General features: G+C 43.6%; 1 protein-coding gene across 4 annotated transcripts in view; it reads left to right on the forward strand.

Moving 5' to 3' along the window:
- The first annotated feature begins 132 nt into the window (after window positions 1–132).
- wdfy4 (WDFY family member 4) overlaps window positions 133–25974 on the forward strand; it is a 179575-nt gene continuing 153733 nt past the window's right edge. Inside the window, exons 1-6 of one of the 4 annotated variants that reach the window (XM_036960206.1) lie at window positions 133–481; window positions 18136–18474; window positions 19464–19575; window positions 20339–20550; window positions 21387–21515; window positions 21876–22065. In XM_036960206.1, coding sequence (XP_036816101.1) covers window positions 18142–18474; window positions 19464–19575; window positions 20339–20550; window positions 21387–21515; window positions 21876–22065 — 976 coding nt within the window. In that variant the 5' untranslated portion in view covers window positions 133–481; window positions 18136–18141. Of the gene's footprint in view, window positions 482–14934; window positions 15230–15744; window positions 15961–18135; window positions 18475–19463; window positions 19576–20338; window positions 20551–21386; window positions 21516–21875; window positions 22066–25974 lie in introns of those variants that run through there. The other 3 variants (XM_036960204.1, XM_036960203.1, XM_036960205.1) reach the window with 3 other exon arrangements.

Consider the following 25974-nt stretch of genomic DNA (forward strand, 5'->3'; position numbering starts at 1 on the left):
TATGGGATCGTCACTAGTTACCACAGCCAAAAAGTCATAAACACCGCCTATTTCGACAATGTATCTTCTTAAAATATGATTTAAAACCTAACCACACTGCTAACCTTATGCATAACGCTAACCTTAAATTAAGACCAAAAAGCACATTTCTGTTTTAATTTTTACTATAGCCAATTATGACTGTGTGGCTGTGGTAACTTGACAGTATGAACTCGCCGATTATATCCGTGAAACTGAAACATTCAAAATGAATTGTCTTCCATTGAATGCGCTATTTAAACATAAATTAATGTTGCTGGTTGTGGCTGCAAATGTTGCCAGTCGGAAAAACGCCTACCTCAAGACACGGGACTGTTCAAGTTTCACTCAACGTTGAATAACAATAATATTGTGTCAACATTTCAACGCTATGGACTGGAGCGGCCTGAAAAAGAACACAAGAATATGGTGTCATTGAAATCATAACCTCAGAATAAAGACAGTAGGTTGGCAATGTTTAATAACCACTTGCTCAATTTACTGTTCAGCGGTAAATCAGTGGCAAAATTTAGGGGATAATATGCGTGTATTGGTATAAAGCTCCTCCTATGATGTTTTTGTTGATACCAAAGGTTAGGAACGTTTCGGTTGATTGACACTTCAGGCAAACAAATAAAAGGTATTTATTAAGGTAAATAGACCTATACATGACTTGCCTATCTATTTAAAACCCTGAACACATTTAAAACTGTGAAAGACATAGTTTATGCAAATGTAACTGCCCAGTTTGAGTCAAATCACATTTTATTGATCACATACACATGGTCAGCAGATGTTAATGGGAGTGTAGCGAAATGCTTGTGCTTCTAGTTCCGACAATGCAGTAATATCTAACAAGTAATCTAACAAATTCACAACAACTACCTTATACACACAAATGTAAAGGGGTGAATAAAGAATATATACAGTGGGGCAAAAAAAGTATTTAGTCAGCCACCTATTGTGCAAGTTCTTCCACTTAAACAGATGAGAGAGGCCTGTAATTTTCATCATGGGTACACTTCAACTATGACAGACAAAATGAGATTTTTTTTTCTCCAGAAAAATCACATTGCAGGATTTTTTATGAATTTATTTGCAAATTATGGTGGAAAATAAGTATTTGGTCAATAACAAAAGTTTATCTCAATACTTTGTTATTTACCCTTTGTTGGCAATGACAGAGGTCAAACGTTTTCTGTAAGTCTTCACAAGGTTTTCACACAATGTTGCTGGTATTTTGGCCCATTCCTCCATGCAGATCTCCTCTAGAGCAGTGATGTTTTGGGGCTGTTGCTGGGCAACACGTACTTTCAACTCCCTCCAAAGATTTTCTATGGGGTTGAGATCTGGAGACTGGCTAGGCCACTCCAGGACCTTGAAATGCTTCTTACGAAGCCACTCCTTCGTTGCCCGGGTGGTGTGTTTGGGATCATTGTCATTTTGAAAGACCCAGCCACGTTTCATCTTCAATGCCCTTGCTGATGGAAGGAGGTTTTCACTCAAAATCTCACGATACATGGCCCCATTCATTCTTTCCTTTACACGGATCAGTCATCCTGGTCCCTTTGCAGAAAAACCTAACCAAAGCATGATGTTTCCACCCCCATTATTGTCCACCATAATTTGCAAATAAATTCATAAAAAATCCTACAATGTGATTTTCTGGATTTTTTTCCTCATTTTGTCTGTCATAGTTGAAGTGTACCTATGATGAAAATTACAGGTCTCTCATCTTTTTAAGTGGGAGAACTTGCACAATTGGTGGCTGACTAAATACTTTTTTGCCCCACTGTAAATATATGGATGAGTGATGGCCGTGCAGCATAGGCAAGATGCAGTGGATGCTATAGAACCGTATATACATGTGAGATGAGTAATGTGGGATATGTAAACATTATTAAAGTGGTGTTATTTAAAGTGACTAGTGATACCTTTATTAAGTCGATTTATTAAAGTGGCCAGAGACTTAGTCTGTATGTTGGCAGCAGCCTCTCTATGTTAGTGATGGCTGTTTAACAGTCTGATGGCCTTGAGATAGAAGCTGTTTTTCAGTCTCTCGGTTCCAGCTTGATGCACCTGTACTGACCTCACCTTCTGGATGATGCTGGGGTGAACAGACAATGGCTCAGGTGGTTGTTGTCCTTGATGATCTTTTTGGCGTTCCTGTGACATCGGGTGCTGTAGGTGTCCTGGAGGGCAGGTAGTTTGCCCCCGGTGATGCGTTGTGCAGACCGCACTACGCTCTGGAGAGCCTTGCGGTTGAGGGCGGTGCAGTTGCCATACCAGGCAGTGATATAACCCGACAGGATGCTCTCGATTTTGCATCTGTAAATTGTTTTACAGTGTTTTAGGTGACAAGCCACATTTCTTCAGCCTCCTGAGGTTGAAGAGGCGCTGTTGCACCTTCTTCACCACGCTGTCTGTGTGGGTGGACCATTTCAGTTTGTCCGTGATGTGTACGCCGAGGAACTTAAAACTTTCCACCTTCTCCACTACTGTCCCGTCGATGTGGATGGGGGCTCCCTCTGCTGTTTCCTGAAGTCCACGATCATCTCCTTTGTTTTGTTGACATAAAGTGAGAGGTTATTTTTCTGACACCACACTCCCAGGGCCCTCACCTCCTCCCTGTAGGCCGTCTCGTCGTTGTTGGTAGTCATGCCTACCACTGTAGTGTCGTCTGCAAACTTGATGATTGAGTTGGAAGCGTGCATGGTCAAACAGTCATGGGTGAACAGGGAATACAGGAGAGGGCTGAGGACACACCCTTGTGGGGACCCAGTGTTGAGGATCAGCGGGGTGGAGATCAAATCAAATTTATACATAAAGCTCTTCTTACATCAGCTGATATCTCAAAGTGCTGTACAGAAACCCAGCCTAAAACCCCAAACAGAAAGCAATGCAGGTGTATAAGCACGGTGGCTAGGAAAATCTCCCTAGAAAGGCCAGAACCTAGGAAGAAACCTAGAGAGGATCCAGGCTATGAGGGGTGGCCAGTCATCTTCTGGCTGTGCCGGGTGGAGATTATAACAGAACATGGCCAAGATGTTCAAATGTTCATAGATGACCAAATAAGGGTCAAATAATAATAATCATAGTGGTTGTCGAGGGGCAACAGGTCAGCACCTCAGAAGTAAATGTCAGTTGGCTTTTCATAGCCGATCATTCAGAGTATGTCTACCACTCCTGCTGTCTCCAGAGAGTTGCAAAACAGCAGGTCTGGGACAAGTAGCACGTCCCGTGAACAGGTCAGGGTTCCATAGCCGCAGGCAAAACAGTTGAAACTGGTGCAGCAGCACGGCCAGGTGGACTGGGGACAGCAAGGAGTCATCAGTCCAGGTAGTCCTGAGGCATGGTCCTAGGGCTCAGCTCCTCCGAGAGAGAGAAAAAAAGAAATAATTGGAGAGAGCATACTTAAATTCACACAGGACACCGGATAAGACAGGAAAAATACTCCAGATATAACATACTGACCCTAGCCCCCGACACTTAAACTACAGCAGCATAAATCCTGGAGGCTGAGACAGGAGGGGTAGTGAGACACTGTGGCCCCATCCGACGATACCCCCGGACAGGGCCAAACAGGAAGGATATAACCCCACCCACTTTGCCAAAGCACAGCCCCCACACCACTAGAGGGATATCTTCAACTACCAAGTTACCATCCTGAGACAAGAAAGAGTATAGCCAACAAAGATCTCCACCACGGCACAACCCAAGGGGGGGACGCCAACCCACACAGGAAGATCACGTCAGTGACTCAACCCACTCAAGTGACGCACCCCTCCTAGGGACGGCATGGAAGAGCACCAGTAAGCCAGTGACTCAGCCCCTGTAATAGGGTTAGAGGTAGAGAATCCCTGTGGAGAGAGGGGAACCGTCCAGGCAGAGACAGCAAGGGTGGTTCGTTGCTCCAGTACCTTTCCGTTCACCTTCACACTCCTGGGCCAGACTACACTCAATCATAGGACCCACTGAAGAGATGAGTCTTCAATAAAGACTTAAAGGTTGAGACAGAGCTTGTGTCTCTCACATGGGCAGGCAGACCATTCTATACAAATTGAGCTCTATAAGAGAAAGCCCTGCCTCCAGCTGTTTGCTTAGAAATTCTAGGGACAGTAAGGAGGCCTGCGTCTTGTGACCGTAGCATACGTGTAGGTATGAATTGGCAGGACCAAATCGGAAAGATGGGTAGGAGCAAGCCCATGTAAAGCTTAGGTTAGCAGGAAAACCTTGAAATCAGCCCTTGCCTTAACCGGAAGCCAGTGTAGAGAGGCTAGCACTGGAGTAATATGATAAAACATTTAGGTTTTTGTCCAGATTCTAGCAGCAGTATTTAGCACTATCTGAAGTTTATTTAGTGCTTCATCCGGGTAGCCGGAAAGTAGAGCATTGCAGTAGTCTAACCTAGAAGTGACAAAAGCATGGATTAATTTTTCTGCATAATTTTTGGACAGAAAGTTTCTGATTTTTTCAATGTTATGTAGATGGAAAAAAGCTGTCCTTGAAACAGTCTTGATATGTTCATCAAAAGAGAGATCAGGGTCCAGAGTAACACCGAGGTCCTTCACAGTTTAATTTGAGATGACTGTACAACCATCAAGATTAATTGTCAGATTGAACAGAATATATCTTTGTTTCTTGGGGCCTAGAACAAGCATCTCTGTTTTGTCTGAGTTTAAAAGTAGAACATTTGCCCCCATCCACTTCCTTATGTATGGGCAACATGAGGGCAATTTTGGGGCTTGTACAACTGCGTGTCATCCACATAGCAGTGAAAGTTAACATTATGTTTCCGAATGACATCACCAAGAGGTAAAATATACAGTGAAAACAATAGTGGTCCTAAAACGGAACCTTGAGGAACACCAAAATGTACAGTTGATTTGTCAGAGGACAAACCATCCGCAGAGACAAACTAATATCTTTCCGACAGATAAGGTCTAAACCAGGCCAGAACTTGTCCGTGTGAGACAAATTTGGGTTTCCAATTTCTCCAAAAGAATGTGGTGATCGATGGTATCAAAAGCAGCACTAAGGTCTAGGAGCACGAGGACCGATGCAGAGCCTTGGTCTGACGCCATTAAAAGGTAATTTACCACCTTCACAAGTGCAGTCTTGGTGTTATGATGGGGTTTAAAACCAGAACGAAGCATTTCATATACATTGTTTGTCTTCAGGAAGGCAGTGAGTTGCTACACAACAGCTTTTTCAAGCAATTTTGAGAGGAATGAGTTATTCGATATAGGCCAATAGTTTTTTATATTTTCTGGGTCAAGGTTTGGCTTTTTCAAGAGAGGCTTTATTACTGCCACTTTTAGGGAGTTTGGTACACATCTGGTGTATAGAGAGCCGTTTATTATGTTCAACATAGGAGGACCAAGCACAGGAAGCAGCTCTTTCAGTAGTTTAGTTGGAATAGGGTCCAGTATGCAGCTTGAAGGTTTAGAGGCCATTATTATTTTCGTCATTGTGTCAAGAGATATAGTACTAAAACACTTGAGTGTCTCCCTTGATCCTAAGTCCTGTCAGAGTTGTGCAGACTCAGGACAACTGAGCTTTGGAAGAATAGGCAGATTTAAAGAGTCTGTAATTTGCTTTCTAATGATCATGATCTTTTTCTCAAAGAGGTTCATGAATTTATCACTGCTGAAGTGAAAGCCATCCTCTCTTGGGGAATGCTGCTTTTTAGTTAGCTTTGCGACATTATCAAAAATACATTTTGAATTGTTCTTATTTTCCTCAATTAAGTTGGAAAAATGGGATGATCGAGCAGCAGTGAGGACTCTTCGACACTGCACGGTACGGTCTTTCCAAGCGAGTCGGAAGACTTCCAGTTTGGTGTGGCGCCATTTACATTCCAATTTTCTGAAATCTTCCTTTAGAGCTCGGGTATGTTCTGAATACCAGGGAGCTGGTTTCTCATGACAAATGTTTTTTGTTTTTAGGGGTGCGACTGTATCTAGGGTATTGCACAAGGTTATATTGAGTTAACTGATGTTTATACTCTGACATCCGTGGGTAGGCAGAGGGAGTCTGGAAGGGCATCTGGAAATCTTTGTGTTGTCTGAGAATTTATAGCACGACTTTTGATGATCCTTGGTTGGGGTCAGAGCAGATTATTTGTTGCGATTGCAAACGTAATAAAATGGTGGTCCGATAGTCCAGGATTATGAGGAAAAACATTAAAATCCACAACATTTATTCCACGGGACAAAACTAGGTCCAGAGTATGACTGTGGCAGTGAGTAGGTCCGGAGACATGTTGGACAAAACCCACTGAGTCGATGATGGCTCCGAAAGCCTTTTGGAGTGGGTCTGTGGACTTTTCCATGTTAATATTAAAGTCACCAAAAATTAGAATATTATCTGCCATGACTATATGGTCAGATAGAAACTCAGTGAGGAACGCTGTATATGGCCCAGGAGGCCTGTAAACAGTAGCTATAAAAAGTAATTGAGGAGGCTGCGTAGATTTCATGACTAGAAGCTCAAAAGACGAAAACATTTGTATTTTTTTGTAAATCCTTTGCGGGATGTGTGGGGGATATGGTCACTAGTGTAACCAGAAGGTGAGGCCTCATTTAACACAGTAAATTCATCAGGCTTAAGCCATGTTTCAGTCAGGCCAATCACATCAAGATTATGATCAGTGATTAGTTCATTGACTATAACTGCTTTGAAAGTGAGGGATCTAACATTAAGTAGCCCTATTTTGAGATGTGAGGTATCACACTCTCTTTCAATAATGGCAGGAATGGAGGAGGTCTTTATTCTAGTGAGATTGCTAAGGAGAACACCACCATATTTAGTTTTGCCCAACCTAGGTCGAGGCACAGACACGGTCTCAATGGGGATAGCTGAGCTGACTACACTGACTGTGCTAGTAGCAGCTTCCACTAAGCTGGCAGGCTGGCTAAGAGCCTGCTGCCTGGCCTGCACGCTATCTCATTGTGGAGCTGGTGGAGTTAAAGCCCTGTCTATGTTTGTCGATAAGATGAGAGCACCCCTCCAGCTAGGATGGAGTCCGTCACTCCTCAACAGGAGGGTGAGTTCCAGAATGAGGGCCAATTATCTACAAATGCTATCTTTTGGGAGTGGCAGAAAACAATGCATGAAGAAACCGGGTGGCTGTACCGACTCTGACAACATATCCCGAGTGAGTCATGTTTCCTTGAAACAGAGTATGTTACAATCTCTGATGTCTCCCATCTTGTTATCTAGAGATTGGACATCGGTGAGTAATATGCTCGGGAGCAGTGGATGATGTGCTCGCCTTCAGAGTCTGACCAGTAGGCCGCTCCGTCTGCCTCTCTTGCGGCGACTGCGTTGTTTTGGGTCAGCCTCTGGGATAAGATCCCATGTCCAGGGTGGAGGTCCGAACAAAGGATCCGCTTCTGGAAAGACGTATTCCTGGTCGCAATGTTGGTATGTTGACATCGCTTTTATATCCAATAGTTCTTCCCGGCTGTATGTAATAACACTTGAGTTTTTCTGGGATAACAATGTAAGAAATAATACATAAAAAAAAAATAATAACTACATAGTTTCCTAAGGACTTGAATTGCTTTATTACGGACTGAATACTTCTCAGTTGTCCAGGTGGCTTGTCTCAGATGAACCCGCAGGTGAAGAAGCCGGATGTGGAGGTCCTGGGTGTGAGTGGTTACACGTGGTCTGCGGTTGTGAGGTCTGTTGGACGTACTGCCAAATTCTCTTAAATGATGTTGGAGGCAGCTTATGGTAGAGAAATTAACATTACATTCTCTGGCATCAGCTCTGTTGGACATTCCTGCAAACAGCATGCCGATTGCACGATCCCTCAAAACTTGTGTGACAAAACTGCACATTTTGGAGTGGTATTTTATTGTCCCCAGCACAAGTTGCATCTGTGTAATGATCATGCTGTTTAATCAGCTTCTGGATTATCTTGGCAAAGGAGAAATGCTCACTAACAAGGATGCAAAGAAATGTAGAGAAATTAGGTTTTGTGCGTATGGAACATTTCCGGGTCTTTTTACCCATCATGAAACATGGGACCAACACTTAACATGTTGCATTTAATATTTTTGGTCAGTATAGTTTACACACCACATGATGGTGCTATCTACAAGGACTAGTGGCAGGCTTCTCCATACACACAGCACTAGTATTACAATGTATAGCAATTATGTGAGAATAAAAGAGCGACTGACCCTAAAAAAACAACTAATCCCTTTGAAAATGGCCAATATGGCATCGGTATGAGTCAGAAAAATGTATTATAGTGTCAAAATTGACTACAATGTGTAAATAGGATAATATTGGTCCTAATGTCAGTCTCGTCTAAAACTGAGTTTGGAACCTGAGTCTGTCACAACGAGTAAATGAAGGTTGGGTTTGGATTACAATAATAACAACAATTCATGCCCTCCTTTGCCAAGTTCCATGTGCAAATCGCCCCTCCACCCACAGCTTCCCTCGCTCCGGTTCGACAATGAAGAGGTGGATTTGGCACATGCCCACTTGTTTTAAAACAATACTTAGATTCTTTCCAAACAAGGGATGGACGTTTTAACTTTTTTGACTGTTTGAGTACTAGAGTACTCAACAACAAAAATATATACATAAAAAATGTGCGCATTTATCTATATGTCAACAGTGAGCCACAATGCCTAATTTATCATAACCATTACAGATAGTGAATCCTAATTGCTAAATTGCCTCTTACTGTACATTGTGCTCGAGTCCATACTGTCAAAAACAAGTTTAATTTAAGAAGACCACAAGTGGGGCTCTTATTGCTCAATCTAATTCGTGCTCATAGGTCTAACAGACACATGTTTAAACTTGCAAACTTTTGATAGGCTTTAACAGCTGCATATTATCAAGATATCAAAGTGTCACTAACCAAAAAGTTAACAATAGGCCTATACCTCATGTCTTGAAAAGGCCTATAGCAGTATTCAGGAAGATTAAGGAGTATTGAATTAATTGTAATGACTGCAAATCTGACAGACTTTCGTTTTTATTTAAAGATATAGCCTAATTTTATTATTATCTATAGTAGAAGACAATGGGTTAGAAGAGGCCTACATAACCAACCCAAAAAGAAAAAGATTTCTAGCTTTCTAGTTAGCTTACCTACAGTATGTAATATTGAATTAAGCTCAGAACCACTTGTGTTTCAAACATGGTCCTGTTTTATCAATTGCTGTGCTGATCAATGGATAGTTTATTACCTCTGTCCAAATAATATGTAGCTTAGATATATTTGTACAATAATACACATTTACAATAGGCCTATGTCTAAAAATACACACAGCCAAATTATATAGATACAGTGCCTTCGGAAAGTATTCAGACCTCTTGACTTTTTCCACATTTTGTTAGGTTACAGCCTTATTCTAAAATTAATTAAGTACATTTTTTTCAACATCAATCTACACACAATACCCACATAATGTTTTGAACCATTTTTTAAACATTTTTTCTAATTTAGATATATTTTTTAATGGAAGTATTTAATTTACAGGTATAGGTATTCAGACCCTTTACTCAGTACTTTGCTGAAGCACCTTTGGCAGCGATTACAGCTTCGATACTCCTTGGGTATGACTCTACAATCATGGCATACCTGTATTTGGAGAGTTTCTCCCATTATTTCCTGCATATCCTTTTAATCACTGTCAGGTTGGATAGGGAGCATTGCTGCACAGCTATTTTCAGGTCTTTCCAGAGATGTTCAATTAGGTTTAATTCCAGGCTCTTGCTGGGCCACTCAAGAACATTCAGAGACTTGTCCTGAAGCCACTCCTGCGTTGTCTTGGCTGTGTGCTTAGGGTGGTTGTCCTGTTGGAAGGTGAACCTTCACCCCAGTCTAAGATCCTGAGAGCTCTGGAGCAGGTTTTCATCAAGGATCTCTCTGTACTTTGCTCCATTCATCTTTGCCTCGATCCTGACCAGCCTCCAAGTCCCTGCCGCTGAAAAACATCCCCACAGCATGATGCTGCCACCACCATGCTTCACCGTAGGGATGGTGCCAGGTTTCCTCCAGACATGGTGCTTGGCATTTCGGCCAAAGTGTTCAATCTTGGTTTCATCAGACCACTCTCATGGTCTGAGAGTCCTTTAGGTGCCATTTGGCAAACTCCAAGCAGGCTGTCATGTGCCTTTTACTGAGGAGTGGCTTCCATCTGGCCACTTTACCATAAAGGCCTATTGGTAGAGTGCTGTAGAGATGTTTTATTTTACCTTTATTTAACTAGCTAAGTCAGTTAATGATCTAGAAACAGTGGGCTAACTGCCATTTTCAGGGGCTGAACGACAGATTTTTACCTTGTCAGCTTGGGGATTCGATCTTTCAATCTCTCAGTTACTAGTCCAACGCTCTAAACACGAGGCTACCTAGGTTCTCCCATCTCCACAGAAGAACTCTAGAGCTGTGTCAGAGTGTTCATCGGGTTCTTGGTCACCTCCCTGACCAAGGCCCTTCTCCCCCGATTGCTCAGTTTGGACGGCCGGCAGCTCTAGGAAGAGTGTTGGGGGTTCCAAACTTTTCCAAGGTCCAAGGTTGCCATGCCATGCTTATTTCCCTGTTGATGGGGCAGGTGTTGGAATGGGCTTTGGCCATTTGGGAGAGAGGAAAGGAGAAGCTGGATTCCTATGCAAGGTTTATGGCTTTGTTCAGAGCAGTCTTCAATAATCCACCAGGGGACAGGGGTGAGCCCGTACTCCAACTATGGCCGTAGGACCAGACAGTTTACCAGGATCTCCGGAAGTTTTTATCCAAGACCAGCACCACCTGTCTCCCTCTTCATCGCCCCTGAGACTGTGCCATCGACCTGCTAACAAACTCTGCGTCTCCGCACAGCTGCATCTACCCCCTGTCGCTGAAACCAAGCCTCTGAAGAAGAACATCCAGAAGGCTCTCCTACAGGGTTTAATTCGCCCATCCGCCTCCCCTGCGATGGCTGGTTTGTTCTTCGTGGTGTTCGTCCGTGTATAGACTACAATGCCATCACCACCAAGTACCGCTACTTCCTCCCGGCCGCCATTGAACAGCTCCGCGGTACCTAGTTTTTTTTACCAAAATGGACCTGTGGAGTGCCTACAATTTGATCCACACCCGGGAGGGGGATGAATGGAAGACGGCCTTCAGCACGGTGTCTGGGCAATATGAGTACTTGGTGATGTCTTATGGTTTAGCCAATGCTTCATCGGTGTTCCTTGCATTCGTGAACAAGGTGTTTTGGGACATGCTTGGGTGCCAAGTGGTCATGTATATCGACTATATCCTGATCTACTTGGCCACCTTGGAGGAGCACATCGCCCACGTCCGGGTAGTCCTGGGACGCATCCTGGAGAACCATCTGTACATTTATTTTTAATTTTTTTATTTTACCTTTATTTAACTAGGCAAGTCGGTTAAGAACAAATTCTTATTTTCAATGACGGCCTAGGAACAGTGGGTTCAGGGGCAGATCGACAGATTTGTACCTTGTCAGCTCAGGGGTTTGAACTTGCAACCTTCCAGTTACTAGTCCAACGCTCTAACCACTAGGCTACCCTGCCGCCCCATCGGAGAAGCGGAGAAGTGAAAGCGAAGAAGTGCCAGTTCCATCAGGTCGCTGTCTCCTTCTTGGGATATCAGATCAGCCCACAGTGAGTAGTTATGGAGGAAAGGAAGGTAGATGCGATCAGGTCATGGCCAGTCCCAACCACCATAAAGCGTTTGCCAACTTTTACCGCCACTTCATCAGGAACTTCAGCTCCATCACCTCTCCTCTCAACTCTCTCCTCAAAGGAAGTTGGCATGGAATCCTGCAGCTGATGAGGCCTTCTGCCTGCTGAAGGGGCATTTCAGCTCCACCCGTTGCTGAAACATCCAGACCCTACACGGCCCTACGTGGTGGAGATGGACACCTCAGAAGTGGGCGTGGGGGCCGTCCTATCACAATGCCAAGGTAATCCACAAAGACTGTATCCATGTGCAGACTATTCTAAAAAACTAGAGAGGTACTATGACGTCAGTGATCGGGAACACCTGGTGGTGAAGTTGGCACTAGAGGATTGGAGACACTGGCTGGAGGGCGCCACGGACCCGTTTCTCATCCTCACCAACCATTGGATCTTGGAGTACATACGGACAGCGAGACGGTTGAACTCGCGCCAGACAAGGTGGGCCCTTTTCTTTACTAGATTCAACTTCCCCTTGGCATTCTGCCCAGGTTCAAAGTACATCAAAGCCGATGCCATGTCCCAACGTCACGATTCAGGAGAGGTTCTTGTCCTGAGTGGTCCCATCATATCGCCCTCCCGAATCATTGCCCCCATGCTCTGGGACATAGACGTGGACATCTGCCAGGTTGTGGAGAGGGAACTGCCACCGGCTACCTCTCCTCCGGAGCTCACCTACATTCCCACAGAGGTAAGGGATCGGCTTTTGACCTGGGTGCATACATCCCTTGCCACTGGACACCCAGGCATCACCTGCACCACTCAATCCATCTCCATTAAGTACTGGTTGCCCACCTTGGCACAGTACGCCTCCTACAATGTCAACTCCTGCTCCGTATGTGCCCAAACCTGGTTTCCCTGGAACGCACCAGCAGGGAAACTCCTTCCCCTCCCTGTGCCTCAGCAGACTTGGATCCATCTGTTGATACATTTTGTCACTGATCTTCCCCTGTTTGATGGTTTCATCACTGTTATTGATGTGGACAGATTCTTCAAATGCTGTCGTTATATCCCTCTCTTTGGTCTCCCTACTGCCCCTCCAGGTCGCTGAGGCACTGTTTCAGTAGGTCTTCCCACACTATGGCCTTCCCGAGGATCTCGTCTTCGACTGTGATCCCCAATTCACGTCATGTGTATGGAGAGCCTTGATGGGGGTCATGGTCATCCTCATATATCAGTACAGGCCTCAGTCCAATGGGCTGGTGTAGTGGACCAACCAGGAGCTGGGGAGGTTGCTGAAGAGTCACTGTCACGACCGTCAGAGGGAGTGGGCCCAATTTCTTCCCTGGGCGGAAAACGCCCAGAACTCACTTCGTCACTCCTCCACCTCGTTGTCTCCCTCCCAGTGCGTGTTGGGGTACTAGCCGGCCCTGGCTCCGTGGACCCAGTGGCAGACCGAAGCCCCTGCGGTGGATGAGTGGTGCCGGTGTGCAGGAGAGGTTTGGGAAGCTGCCCACTTGAGGCTCCAATGCACCATCCGGTGCAAGAAGGAGCGGGCGGACCGCCACCGCAGTGAGGCACCAGTTTAACATTTTGGTGATCACATCTGGCTCTCCACCAGGAACCTCCTGCTCTGCCTGCCCTGCAGAAGCTGAGTCCCCAGTTTGTGGGGCCATTCAAAGTCCTCTTGAGGGTCAATTACCGATTAGAGCTTCCCAAAGACTATCGGATCTCACAATTTTTTCACGTTTCCCTCCTCAGGCCGGTGGTTCCTGGTCCCCTTGTTGATGCCGTCCCCCACATCATCCACTTCCACTGGGCATCGAGTGTAGTCCTGCCTATGCTGTCAGGTCCCTTCTGAACTCCAAACATAGTGGGGTCGGCTCCAGTACCTGGTGGACTGGGAGGTTCATGGTCCAGAAAATCTAGATCCCAACATAATCCGAGACTTCCACCTTTGCCGTCCTTTGCCGTCCGGACCAGCCAGCTCCTCGTCCTTCTGTGCCGTCCTCCTGGTCAGCGTGGTCCTGCGGCTTGTGCCGCGCATCCACTCCCGCGCCTCCTGTCACGTCCACTTCCTCTCCGGCGCTCTACGTCGCCGGTCTACTAACCACTGGTCCTCGCACCCCATCCATTATGCACACCTGTGCCTCATTAGGTACACCTGGACTTCATCACCTTCGTGATTACTTCCCCTTTACATAGCACTCTGTTGTTATCACCCACCAGGCAATATTGTTTATGTTTTCATGTTTAGACGCTTTCTTGTTTTGTATCATTCAATGTTCTTCATAATTAAACTCACTAATTGCTCTTGCTTTCTGACTCCCTGCATCTACGTTACACTGACAGATTTTCAATCTGTGTGATCTCAAACAGCCTACTGTCACTCACAGATTCACAGACTAGCGGCAAATAAACTTGAACAAAGCGGAATCAGGAAATGAATGCCCACTGTCCATTGCTATTCATTGCAGATCCCGCCTTCATTCTGCTTTGATCAACCTTTTTTTGCCTCGGTGTGGGAATCTAGTCTGGCGATAGGCTACTTTGTTTTATAGAGGAGCCGGTACGCAATTCACCCCCAAAATTTGAAGTGCTAGTATTGCGCTCTGGACAGCTCCGGCCGAAGTCAAGCACTGACCATTACACTATGAATCTTGATTTTAACACCTTGACTTCGACAGACTATTTAAATGTCTGGAAGCGTTAGTTCCAAAACTACTTTGTTCATTCACTCAATAGTGATTGCATGTTTATTAATCTTGTTTGGATATAATATAATAGTGTAAAACAATTGATTTATTACAAACATACTAATTTCATCAAGAAGTTAAAAATGTTGCAAGCATTTTATTCGATTTTGACTGATCTCATAGCATTTAGTATTATTCTGTACGTAAATCCGAGACACTCCATTTAGTATGATATGTTACGCAATTATCACAACACAGGTTGTAATATGGCTTTTTTTCTGGCTTGGCTTCTCCGGTGCTTTTATGCACACATCGCTACTGGTAGGGAAGTGCTAATCATAGAAAAACATATTTTGTTGATGTTTGGCAACATGTTTGTCCTGTATTCATTAGTCCTCATCACCACAAGTAACATGACAGGTCTATAAAAAGCCAAACAGGTCTCTTTTGCAGTCAAAATGTGGAGTGGCGAGAGCTGGGAGGGTTCCGCCATAGTTGCCAGAACAACAGGGTTCTTCACTTCTGCTTTTCGGCTCGTAGGAAATGAAGCACATGACCTGGCCCTGCTGATGTAAGACGGAGCAAAGTTCAGATCAGACCACTCTTGCTCTCTCTCTGCAGATTACTGAAGGGACTGCTGTAGAGGAGGAGACACAGATTAGTGAGAGGTTTGAGGACTCACACATACACACACTGTACTGAAGGGCTAGAGTAGTCATGTCCCTAATGGTCAAAGCCTGCATGCCCTGACATGGGAACAGAGAGAGGGAAAGGGAAAGAGAGAGAGAACCCTTGTTTGGATTTAACAACTCCGATCCCCCTGGCTGTCAGTGGACTCATAGATGACTCTCACACAGGTAGGTACAGTTACAATATATACTATGGGCCTGCTCTGAGACTAGACTTGTCAGGCTGTCTTTGTGCCAGGATTAGATTTTATTACAGTGAGGTTGTATTATAGCAAAGTTTTTTTTTGTGTGTGTTTGGGAGAACAGGTTTATGTTCTCGTGAACAGACATATTGCTCCTCCACTCAATACTGCTTTGCTGTACTGGAACGAACCAGTTCTGTCATGGTATGAGGAAGAGCTTAGCAAAGGGAAAGAGAGAGAGAGGGCTAGAGAGAAAGAACAGCGCTTGGTCCCCTTACATGATTTTCACAGATCAACTTCATGTGAAGCTCATTCTCATTACTCAGTTATGTTTAAATCTGTTTCTGTGTGTACCAATGTAGCAGGGATAATGGGCAGCACAAAAGGCCCTGTGTGAATGTGTGTGTGTTCGCTTGATCACCGTAGTTCCTAAACACATCACCCCCCCCCCCCCTCCCCCACACACACACACACACAAACACACGGGACAACCAGCATGAGCAAACAGAAGCAGATTTCCTTCCCTGCAGCAAGCCCAGTGTTACATCACAAGACAACAATTACATCTTAATGTGACTGTGAACAGCTGATAGGGAGAGCGTGTGCGTGTGTTCCCTCACCGCTGCGTGGGAGACTAGTACGAGATGTAGAAGGATTAGTCAGTGATGTCATAAATCTCAACATTCTTCAGAAATTAAAGTGCCGGTGATCCAAAAGGTGAGCTAATCTCTTAATGAATTGAACCAAATGATTTGAACAGTTAGCTGTCTCCCAGATGTACGTTTGTGTTGCATTTCATTCTAACCCCTTACCGTTCATATCTCTTTATAGTGCACTTTCAAATCACACCCTCAAGGAGCTCATTAGGCACACTTAGTTCCTCTGGTGTGTTCCAGTTCGTCTTTATTGTGAGTCACATGGTGATTATCTCAGAAAAAGAAAATTGAGAAAACTCAGAGGTCTGTGTTTATTGTAGGAACCAGGGTTGTGAAATTCCAGAAACATATCTCCCTCCATGATTCCCTTCATGCTTATTTGCTCCTGATTCTGGGAATCCTCCAACCTGTTTTTCTGACAAACATGGGAAAGTTTCTATAATTTTGCAACACTAGTTGGGACCTATAGGTGTTGTCATGCTCACCCTGATAGACGGGGTCTATCAGTAGTCTAGCTTTCTCTCTTTATTTCCCTAGGCGAGCTGTTTATAGAGGGACTGAAGACAATAGGAGAAGTGTAGTCTGATTTTAAGTGTGCTTCTATGTCACTGCCATTCTGCAAACCGATGTGTCCAACACTGATTATAATCTATTCATTAATCAAATCAAATGTATTTATATAGCCCTTCGTACATCAGCTGATATCAGCCTAAAACCCCAAACCCAAGCCTAAAACCCCAAACAGCAAGCAATGCAGGTGTAGAAGCACGGTGGCTAGGAAAAACTCCCTAGAAAGTCCAAAACTTAGGAAGAAACCTAGAGAGGAACCAGGCTATGTGGGGTGGCCAGTCCTCTTCTGGCTGTGCCAGGTGGAGATTATAACAGAACATGGCCAAGATGTTCAAAGGTTCATAAATGACCAGCATGGTCAAATAATAATTTTCACAGGCTGAACAGTTGAAACTGGAGCATCAGCACGGCCAGGTGGACTGGGGAAAGCAAGGAGTCATCATGCCAGGTAGTCCTGAGGCATGGTCCTGGGCTCAGGTCCTCTGAGAAAGAAAGAGAGAATTAGAGAGAGCATACTTAAATTCACACAGGACACCAGATAAGACAGGAGAAGTACTCCAGATATAACAAATTGACCCTAGCCCCCTGACATATAAACTACTGCAGCATAAATACTGGATGCTGAGACAGGAGGGGTCAGGAGACACTGTGGCCCCATCCGATGATACCCCCGGACAGGGCCAAACAGGAAGGATATAACACCACCCACTTTGCCAAAGCACAGCCCCCACACCACTAGAGGGATATCTTCAACCACCAACTTACCATCCTGAGACAAGGCTGAGTATAGCCCACAAAGAACTCCGCCAGGGCACAACCCAAGGGGGGGCGCCAAACCAGACAGGAAGATCACGTCAGTGACTCAACCCACTCAAGTGACGCACCCCTCCTAGGGACGGCATGAAAGAGCACCAGTAAGCCAGTGACTCAGCCCCTGTAATAGGGTTAGAGGCAGAGAATCCCAGTGGAAAGAGGGGAACCGGCCAGGCAGAGACGGCAAGGGCGGTTCGTTGCTCCAGAGCCTTTCCGTTCACCTTCACACTCCTGGGCCAGACTACACTCAATCATATGACCCACTGAAGAGATGAGTCTTCAGTAAAGACTTAAAGGTTGAGACCGAGTTTGAGACTCTCACATGGGTAGGCAGACCATTCCATAAAAATTGAGCTCTATAGGAGAAAGCCCTGCCTCCAGCTGTTTGCTTAGAAATTCTAGGGACAATTAGGAGGTCTGCGTCTTGTTATCGTAGCTTACGTGTAGGTATGTACGGCAGGACCAAATCAGAGAGATAGGTAGGTGCAAGCCCATGTAATGCTTTGTAGGTTAGCAGTGTAGGGAGGCTAGCACTGGAGTAATATGATACAATTTTGGGGTTCTAGTCAGGATTCTAGCAGCCGTATTTAGCACTAACTGAAGTTTATTTATTGCTTTATCCGGGTAGCCGGAAAGTAGAGCATTGCAGTAGTCTAACCTAGAAGTAACAAAATCATGGATAAATTACCAACCGGGAATTCTGGAAAAACTGGGGATTTAGGGAATATTCTGGAATTTTGCAAACTTAGGTCGACTATCCCAAACACTCTGAACCACCCCCCCACCTGATCCTCTTTCCATCTCTCTCTTTCTCTATTTCACTCTCTGTCTCTCCTCTCTGTTTGTCTGTCAGGAGCAGATGGCTGACGTGGAGAGGATCAACAAGGAGACAGGAGAGCTGAGCGCCTCAGGGGAGCTAGCTGCCCCCCTGGATCTGAAGGAGGGAGGGGGGGGGTTGAGAGGTGGAGGACCCCAGACCCATCCCCTACTGGTCCTCCGAGAGATGCTCCAACAGATGGAGACACACACACACAAGGATAGTATGAACACCTCTGGCCAGAAACACACACACCTCTCCCCTGACCACACACATACCAAAAAGGAAACCATGGACCAGAGCGAGATAGACACACCCCTCCCCCTCGACCAAAAAGAGGAACACTTGCGCCAAGTCCTGCCTCTCTACATACAGGTACAGTACTGTGGTGTCTCTGGTCCCATATGTGTTTGTGCAATCTTGCCAACTTCTGTGGTTATTGTCATGCCAAACAGCCACAGGAGTTGGCTATATGTCACAAACAGATGTGGGAGCAGGCTAGGTATCCCCTTGCTATCTTTCTCTCTAACTATAGGAAATGGCCATTATCAGATCATGTTGGTTGACTCTAATGATAAAGTCACTTCTTTACTATAACCCAATCAGAGACCCTTTGACTATGCTTATAGACAAACTGATAGGATTTATCCTACGATTTCCTCCCATAATAGCAAGTTAATGACAATGACAATCATCATGGAAAGTACTGTCCTTTGGCTGAATTCCAGCACTGATCTGTGTGCCCATTGAGCATGCTGCTGTGTGCGCGCGAGCGAGTGTGTGCGCGCGAGCGAGTGTGTGCGCACGTGTGTGCGCGCGTGCCCATTGATCTGGTCAGAACCATGGTGATAACCATAGCCACAGGCGTAAGCAGTCTCTGAGTCTTTCCCTTGAACTAAAGGAGGGAGTTTTCATGTGTGACTGGTATGCAAACACAGGCTCCATGATCTGCGCAATGGGATTTCACCAGTATATAGGGGCCCATTCAAACGCATCACCCATATCCATATCTTCTTACAGGTTTCAATGCAGACACTATACATCTGGTGTATTTGTGTAGTTGGTATTGTATGTCTGGTATTTGTGTAGTAGTTATTTGGTGTATCTGATTCTGCAGTGTATAAAAAGAGAAACGAAACCTGCATCTGTGCTTCTGCTAAATACTAATTCATTGCATCCACTATTCCAGTATGCCTTGGCTCAGGTTTTTATCTGTATCAATACATTTACTGCCGTAAGACTATTCCCTGTAAAGTAAACTAGCAACACTCAATGCTAGCTAAACCTAACTACAGTAACCATCTCTCCCTCCCTCTCTCTCTCTCTCTCTCTCCCTTCTCTCTCTCCCTCTCTTTCTACTGTAGGTATGTGAAAGTGGTGGTGGGACAGAGGAGCTGGATCTGAGGAGTCTAGCTGCTCTGACTGCAGACACTGTGGTCTCCAACATCCATGCCATACTGGCAGAAAAACCTGCAGGTATTTTATGGTCATCATGCCTTTATTATGGTTATGGCATGACTTCCCTCTGTGTTCTGCTCAGTCATATTTCTCTGATAAACTTTACTGGGTTACTGCAGGTTATTAGAAGGAAGTGTGTGTGAGCGTGACTGTTTGTGTGTGAGCATGCTTGCATGTTAGTACTACCTGACTTCTTTAGAGAAGTGGATACTTCTGTTTTTAATTCTAAACTATGTTTTCATGTTGTGTCATGTTTCTCTGTTGTGTGTTTCTCTGCTGTACCAGAACCTCTATACAGATAACATAGTGTCTTGAAGTTATTGGTTTAATAGTTTAGTGTTTACATACCAGCACAGTACAGTAAATGTACTAGAGCAACTCTTTAGAAAGTCAACAATACAGTGTGGTTTAAAAACTCAGTCAAACTGAATAACAAAACTGAAATATACCTCATGCAGACCTTGGTGTTTGAGACTAGAAAGTGAAAGTAGTTTCAGTGGATGGTAAAAATACTATTATTATTTTTAACCTCTGCGTTAGAACAGGCTCTCTGAGAACTCTGTTAGGTTTCTTTTCCTATCCACTAGGCACTTCAAGTAGATCTGAAAGGAATGGCTACATACAGTGTAAGAAATATGGTAGTAGCTTCTCCACCTTGCCCTTTGATAAGCTTCAGTGTCTAAGGTCAGGTGTTAAGGGGTTGTTCCTGGACAGATTTGTATGTGTTTCTACGCCTTGGGTGTATCTGTGATTCTAACCCTTGTTGTGTCTCCTCTCCTAGAGGAGGCTCGCTACGAGGTGCAGCAGTTCTTCCAGAGAAGAGACGAGACGGACAACACAGACGATATAGACAACAGTGAGATAGACAGCAGGGAGACAGACAGGACAGAGGAGACAGACAGGGGAGAGTCACACAGCCAGACAACACAGACAGACAATGCAGGATGGCTTCTGTTGAAGACTCTGTCTTTCCTGACTGCTACAAACTCTACTGTGAGTGAAGTTAAACATGTTTGAATCTAAAGCATGGCTACCCTGATCCTTTAACAGACTGACTGTGGTTTACCACATTATAGTTTAACCTGTGTACTGTAGCCTGAAGTCCCAGGTAACTGAAAGTGAAACAACTGGAAACTCCCAGTGTTGTTTAGTTAAATGATGATTCAGTGTGTGTTAATAAATCAGAATTGTTCCAGTGCATATGTCTTGGCAAGCCCCTCACAGACAGACATCTCCTTGGTGGCATACAGTGCCTTGCGAAAGTATTCGGCCCCCTTGAACTTTGCGACCTTTTGCCACATTTCAGGCTTCAAACATAAAGATATAAAACTGTATTTTTTGTGAAGAATCAACAACAAGTGGGACACAATCATGAAGTGGAACGACATTTATTGGATATTTCAAACTTTTTTAACAAATCAAAAACTGAAAAATTGGGCGTGCAAAATTATTCAGCCCCCTTAAGTTAATACTTTGTAGCGCCACCTTTTGCTGCGATTACAGCTGTAAGTCGCTTGGGGTATGTCTCTATCAGTTTTGCACATCGAGAGACTGAAATTTTTTCCCATTCCTTCTTGCAAAACAGCTCGAGCTCAGTGAGGTTGGATGGAGAGCATTTGTGAACAGCAGTTTTCAGTTCTTTCCACAGATTATCGATTGGATTCAGGTCTGGACTTTGCTAAGAGTTCCTTCTTTTTTATTTTATGTGTGTTTTTTCTCTCTTTAGGAATTGCTCTATTCAATAAAGCCAGGTTATATTGTGTTCTCTTTCTCTGGGAGGTGATTTGGTCAGTAAAGTCAAATTGTTGTGTGTTCTTCACTATTTTTAGGAATTGATGTCTGTAGTAAAGCCAGGTCTGCCGGCGGCCCTGGTGAAGTGTCTCTACCTGCTAGTGTGTCTACCGTCCCGGAAGGAGAGAGCAGCAGTAGAGGAGACCTTTCAAGAACTGCTCATACAGGTGAGTTCTCTAGTCTATTTCAGCGGTATCCTCAAGGTTGGAGAGGCTGGCCAGTAAGAGCATGGTTGTCTGTTCGAATCCCAGTGCTGATAGAGAATATCAGTCCATAGTGAACAGTGCTGGCAATAGAATCTCAGGTGGTCCATTGTAGCTCAGTTATGGCACTTTGGCGCTTACAATAGTGGGTTTGGTTCCCGGGTCCAAACATATGTAAAAAAAAAAGGAATGCATACATTACTAAGTTGCTTTGTATAAAAGCGTCTGCTAAATTATGTATATTATTATTAATATACAGTGTGCTACCTACTGTCATGTGACCTTGATCAAGGCACTTAACCCCTAACCTCCTCTCCTCCTTAGGTCCTGTTACAGCTGTGCTGTCACACTTCCAGTGTGGAGGAGATGGTGGAGACTGAGGAGTTGCAGTGTCTGATCATCTCGCTCACATCACTACACGACCAGACTAGTGCCCCCTGGAGGCACCAGGCATCACGTGTTCTCAGAGCTGTCTCTGCTGCTAAGACACCCAATACCGTCCCCTTCCTACAGGGTGAGCTGAAGTGCAAAAATTATAATTTTAGTAGTCAGTTACACTAATATATTCAGTATTAGTGGCCCATGCAAGAATCAAACCCACAAGCTTGTTGTTGCAACCACTATGCTCAAAACAACAAACATGGTTCTCAGGTAGATATTGAACAGGGGTTGAGTTGAGAAGAAAGGGCTGACATTATCATCAGAGTCAACCAACATGATCTGATAATGGCCATTTCCTATTATCATTATTTTTTAAATGTTTTCCTAATCAATGCAATGCTGGTGTTTGATTGCAACATACAATTCCTCAATTGAGAGTGGTAGTGAGTCTATATCAGTTTAGCTTCAATTATCGGTTGGATATTTTTCCCATCAGTGATGTAAATCAAAATTGGTTCTGTGAAAGTTCCAACATTCCTTAGGTCGTGGCAAATGTTCTCATAACAAAATAACTGACCAGTCGTGGTGATGATTATAGAATATTTGTATAAAACATTCACCTGATGTTGCAACAACGCTCCTAGAAAACAGATCTCCCCATCCCGGATCCGGGATCGTGAATACAGACTCAAGCTCATTACCATAACGCAACGTTAACTATTCATGAAAATCGCAAATGAAATGAAATAAATATGCTAGCTCTCAAGCTTAGCCTTTTGTTAACAACACTGTCATCTCAGATTTTCAAAATATGCTTCTCAACCATTGCAAAACAAGCATTTGTGTAACAGTATTGATGGCTAACGTAGCATTTAGCATTAGCATTCAGCTGGCAACATTTACACAAAAAAACAGAAAAGCATTCAAATAAAATCATTTACCTTTGAAGAACTTCAGATGTTTTCAATGAGGAGACTCTCAGATAGCAAATGTTCAGTTTTTCCTGAAAGATTATTTGTTTAGGACAAATCGCTCCGTTTTCTGCGTCACGTTTAGCTATGAAAAAACCCCTGTATCCAGGATTGTGTAAATCTATCAGCAAGCTCATTAGCATAACACAACGTTAACTATTTATGAAAATCGCAAATGAAATGAAATAAATATGCCATCTCTCAAGCTTAGCCTTTTGTAAACAACACTGTCATCTCAGATTTTCAAAATATGCTTCTCAACCATAGGAAAACAATCATTTGTGTAAAAGTAGCTAGCTAGCGTTAGCATTTCGCGTTAGCATTTAGCGTTAGCATTAGCGTTAGCATCCAGCACGCAACATTAACAAAAACATAAAAGCCTTCAAATAAAATAATTTACCTTTGAAGAACTTCTGATGTTTTCAATGAGGATACTCTCAGTTAGATAGCAGATGCTCAGTTTTTCCAAAAAGATTCCTTGTGTATTAGAAATAGCTCCGTTTTATACATCACATTTGGCTACCAAAAAAAATCCGAAAATTCAGTCCTCAAAACGCGAACTTTTTTCCAAATTAACTCCATAATATCGACTGAAAACATGGCAAACGTTGTTTAGAATCAATCATCAAGGTGTTTTTCACATATCTCTTCATTGATACATCGTTCTTGGACACATGCTTTCTCCCCTGAGTCAAATGGTAAAGTAGAAGCAGCTGGCAATTGCGCACCGAATTCGACGCAGGACACCAGGCGGACACTTGGAAAATGTAGTCTCTTATGGTCAATCTTCCAATGATATGCCTACAAATACGTCACAATGCTGCTAAGACCTTGGGCGAACGACAGAAAGTGTAGGCTCATTCGTTGCGCAATCACAGCCATATAAGGAGAGAATGGAAACCAGTGTTACGGTGAGTGAATGAGGACCCAAAAGCGAATTAACTTAAACAGAGCTTCTTTAATTACCAAACATAGGTAGGCTCAGACGGACCGGCAGATTCCGACAGGACAAGACAAGGTTACAGCAAACATGACGACAGTCTGGTTCAGGCATGAAACACAACAAACAAGAATCCGACAAGGACAGGAACAAAAACAGAGAGAGATATAGGGGACTAATCAGAGGGAAAAGGGGAACAGGTGGGAGAAGGGGTGACGAGGTAGTCAAGAGGAGACAAGGAACAGCTGGGGGAAAGCGGGGGAGAAAAGGTAACCTAACAACGACCAGCAGAGGGAGACAGGGTGAAGGGAAAGGACAGAGACAAGACACAACATGACAGTACATGACAACCAGAGCTTCAGAAATTCTGCTAATTCCTGGGTGATGCATCATCTTGGTTTCGCCTGTAGAATGAGTTCTGGGGCACTTACAGACAAAATCTTTGCAGATTCTGAAACTTCAGAGTGTTTTCTTTCCAAAACTGTCAAGAATATGCATAGTCGAGCATCTTTTCGCGACAAAATATCGCGCTTAAAACGGGAACGTTTTTTATCCAAAAATGAAATAGCGCCCCTAGAGCTCTAACAGGTTAAAGGTTCCCAGAATGATTAATTAGGTTGTGGGAACAGTCTGCCGAGAACAATGTGTGGACATCACATTAGATATGTTCCCAAAACATAAAAATTGTCCAGTTGGGTGGATGATTCTACAATGTTTATTTTTGGGTGCAGAAAAACATTCACAGAACGTTTCATTAGGTTGTTGAAATATCATGTGGACATGACAAGAGATATGGTCCCAAAACACAAACATTATTACAATATTTCTATCAGGTTGCAAAAAACATTTGCCTGATGTTGCAAGAACATTCACAAAACACATTTTTTCTGTCCTTTAAAAGTTAATAAAACATTTATTTAGGTTGTGGGAATATTGTGAAGATATGACAAGAGATAGGTTCCCAAAACACTAAAACTGTTTAGTTGTGCTGACATTAAGATAATGTTTGTATCAGGGTGCAAAAAACATTCCTTTGATGTTGCAAGAATGTTGACAGAACAGCCTTTCTGAGTTCTTTAAAGGTTCCCAGAATATTTAATGAGGTTGTGGGAACAGTGTGGGTACAATACAAGAAATAGGTTTCCAAAACAGAAAATATGCTCAGTTGTGATGACATTCATACAATGTTTAAGTTAGGTTGCACAGGATATTATCTTAATGCTGTAAGAATTAAATACATTTTTATGCTGTTCATAGCATATTTGTTTTAGATTTAACATAATGTTCAATTTATGTTCGCGCAATATACATTTTACCTGGTCTTGGAGGTCCTCATAACATTTCAAGAACATTTAGAAAATTGTATATTTAAGTTTTACCTAATACAGATGTAGGATCTTAATATTATCACTCTTTTGTTGCTGAGAATTTTCCAGCACTACAGGAAATGCAAACTTGTAGTGTATTTGAGTTTTAAAAAGGCTTCTTAAGTTTGTAATTTCCACTTTGAAATGTCTGACTTTATTTGCCCTAATTAACCATATATCAACCCCTACAAAAATGTCCATTAATTATAATGAACATAAACATTGACATTTCCTGTAGCCACAGGATGATTTTCCTGCTGTAGCCAACTGGCTCAATTAAGATCCAACATCTGTATAACCACAACATTCTCAGCATGCGAATTTGTAGCTCCATAAAGCATAAGAAAGCAAATTGGAATGCCTCCACAATGATGTTTCTCTCCATATTTAATAGTATTTAACATTTGAGGAATGTATTGTCGATGATGATCTGATGTCAGATCTTAATTTGACCTTTTTTGTCGCAGAAGGAAAGTAATGGGGGGGGGGGCAGCTGGGGAATGGTGTATGGTGTTTATAGGCTTTACAATAACTTAGACTACAGGTCCACTGGGCGTTAGTTCAAGTAGCCTACTTAGGCTACGTGCAGGTTACAGCGCATCTCATGTGGATTATAATACATTTGCATATTTGTAGGGGGTACATGTATCTTTCATTAGGGGATTTTTTTTTATTTTTATAAATTGTTTTATTATATGTTCAATGCAACGAATAGGCTGAATAAGGTGTTGGTTTCTTCAGTGCCTGTGTGGTCCACTGGTTAC

The sequence above is a fragment of the Oncorhynchus mykiss genome, chromosome 23, assembly GCF_013265735.2.
Source record: "Oncorhynchus mykiss isolate Arlee chromosome 23, USDA_OmykA_1.1, whole genome shotgun sequence".
Taxonomy (NCBI): Eukaryota; Metazoa; Chordata; class Actinopteri; order Salmoniformes; family Salmonidae; genus Oncorhynchus; species Oncorhynchus mykiss.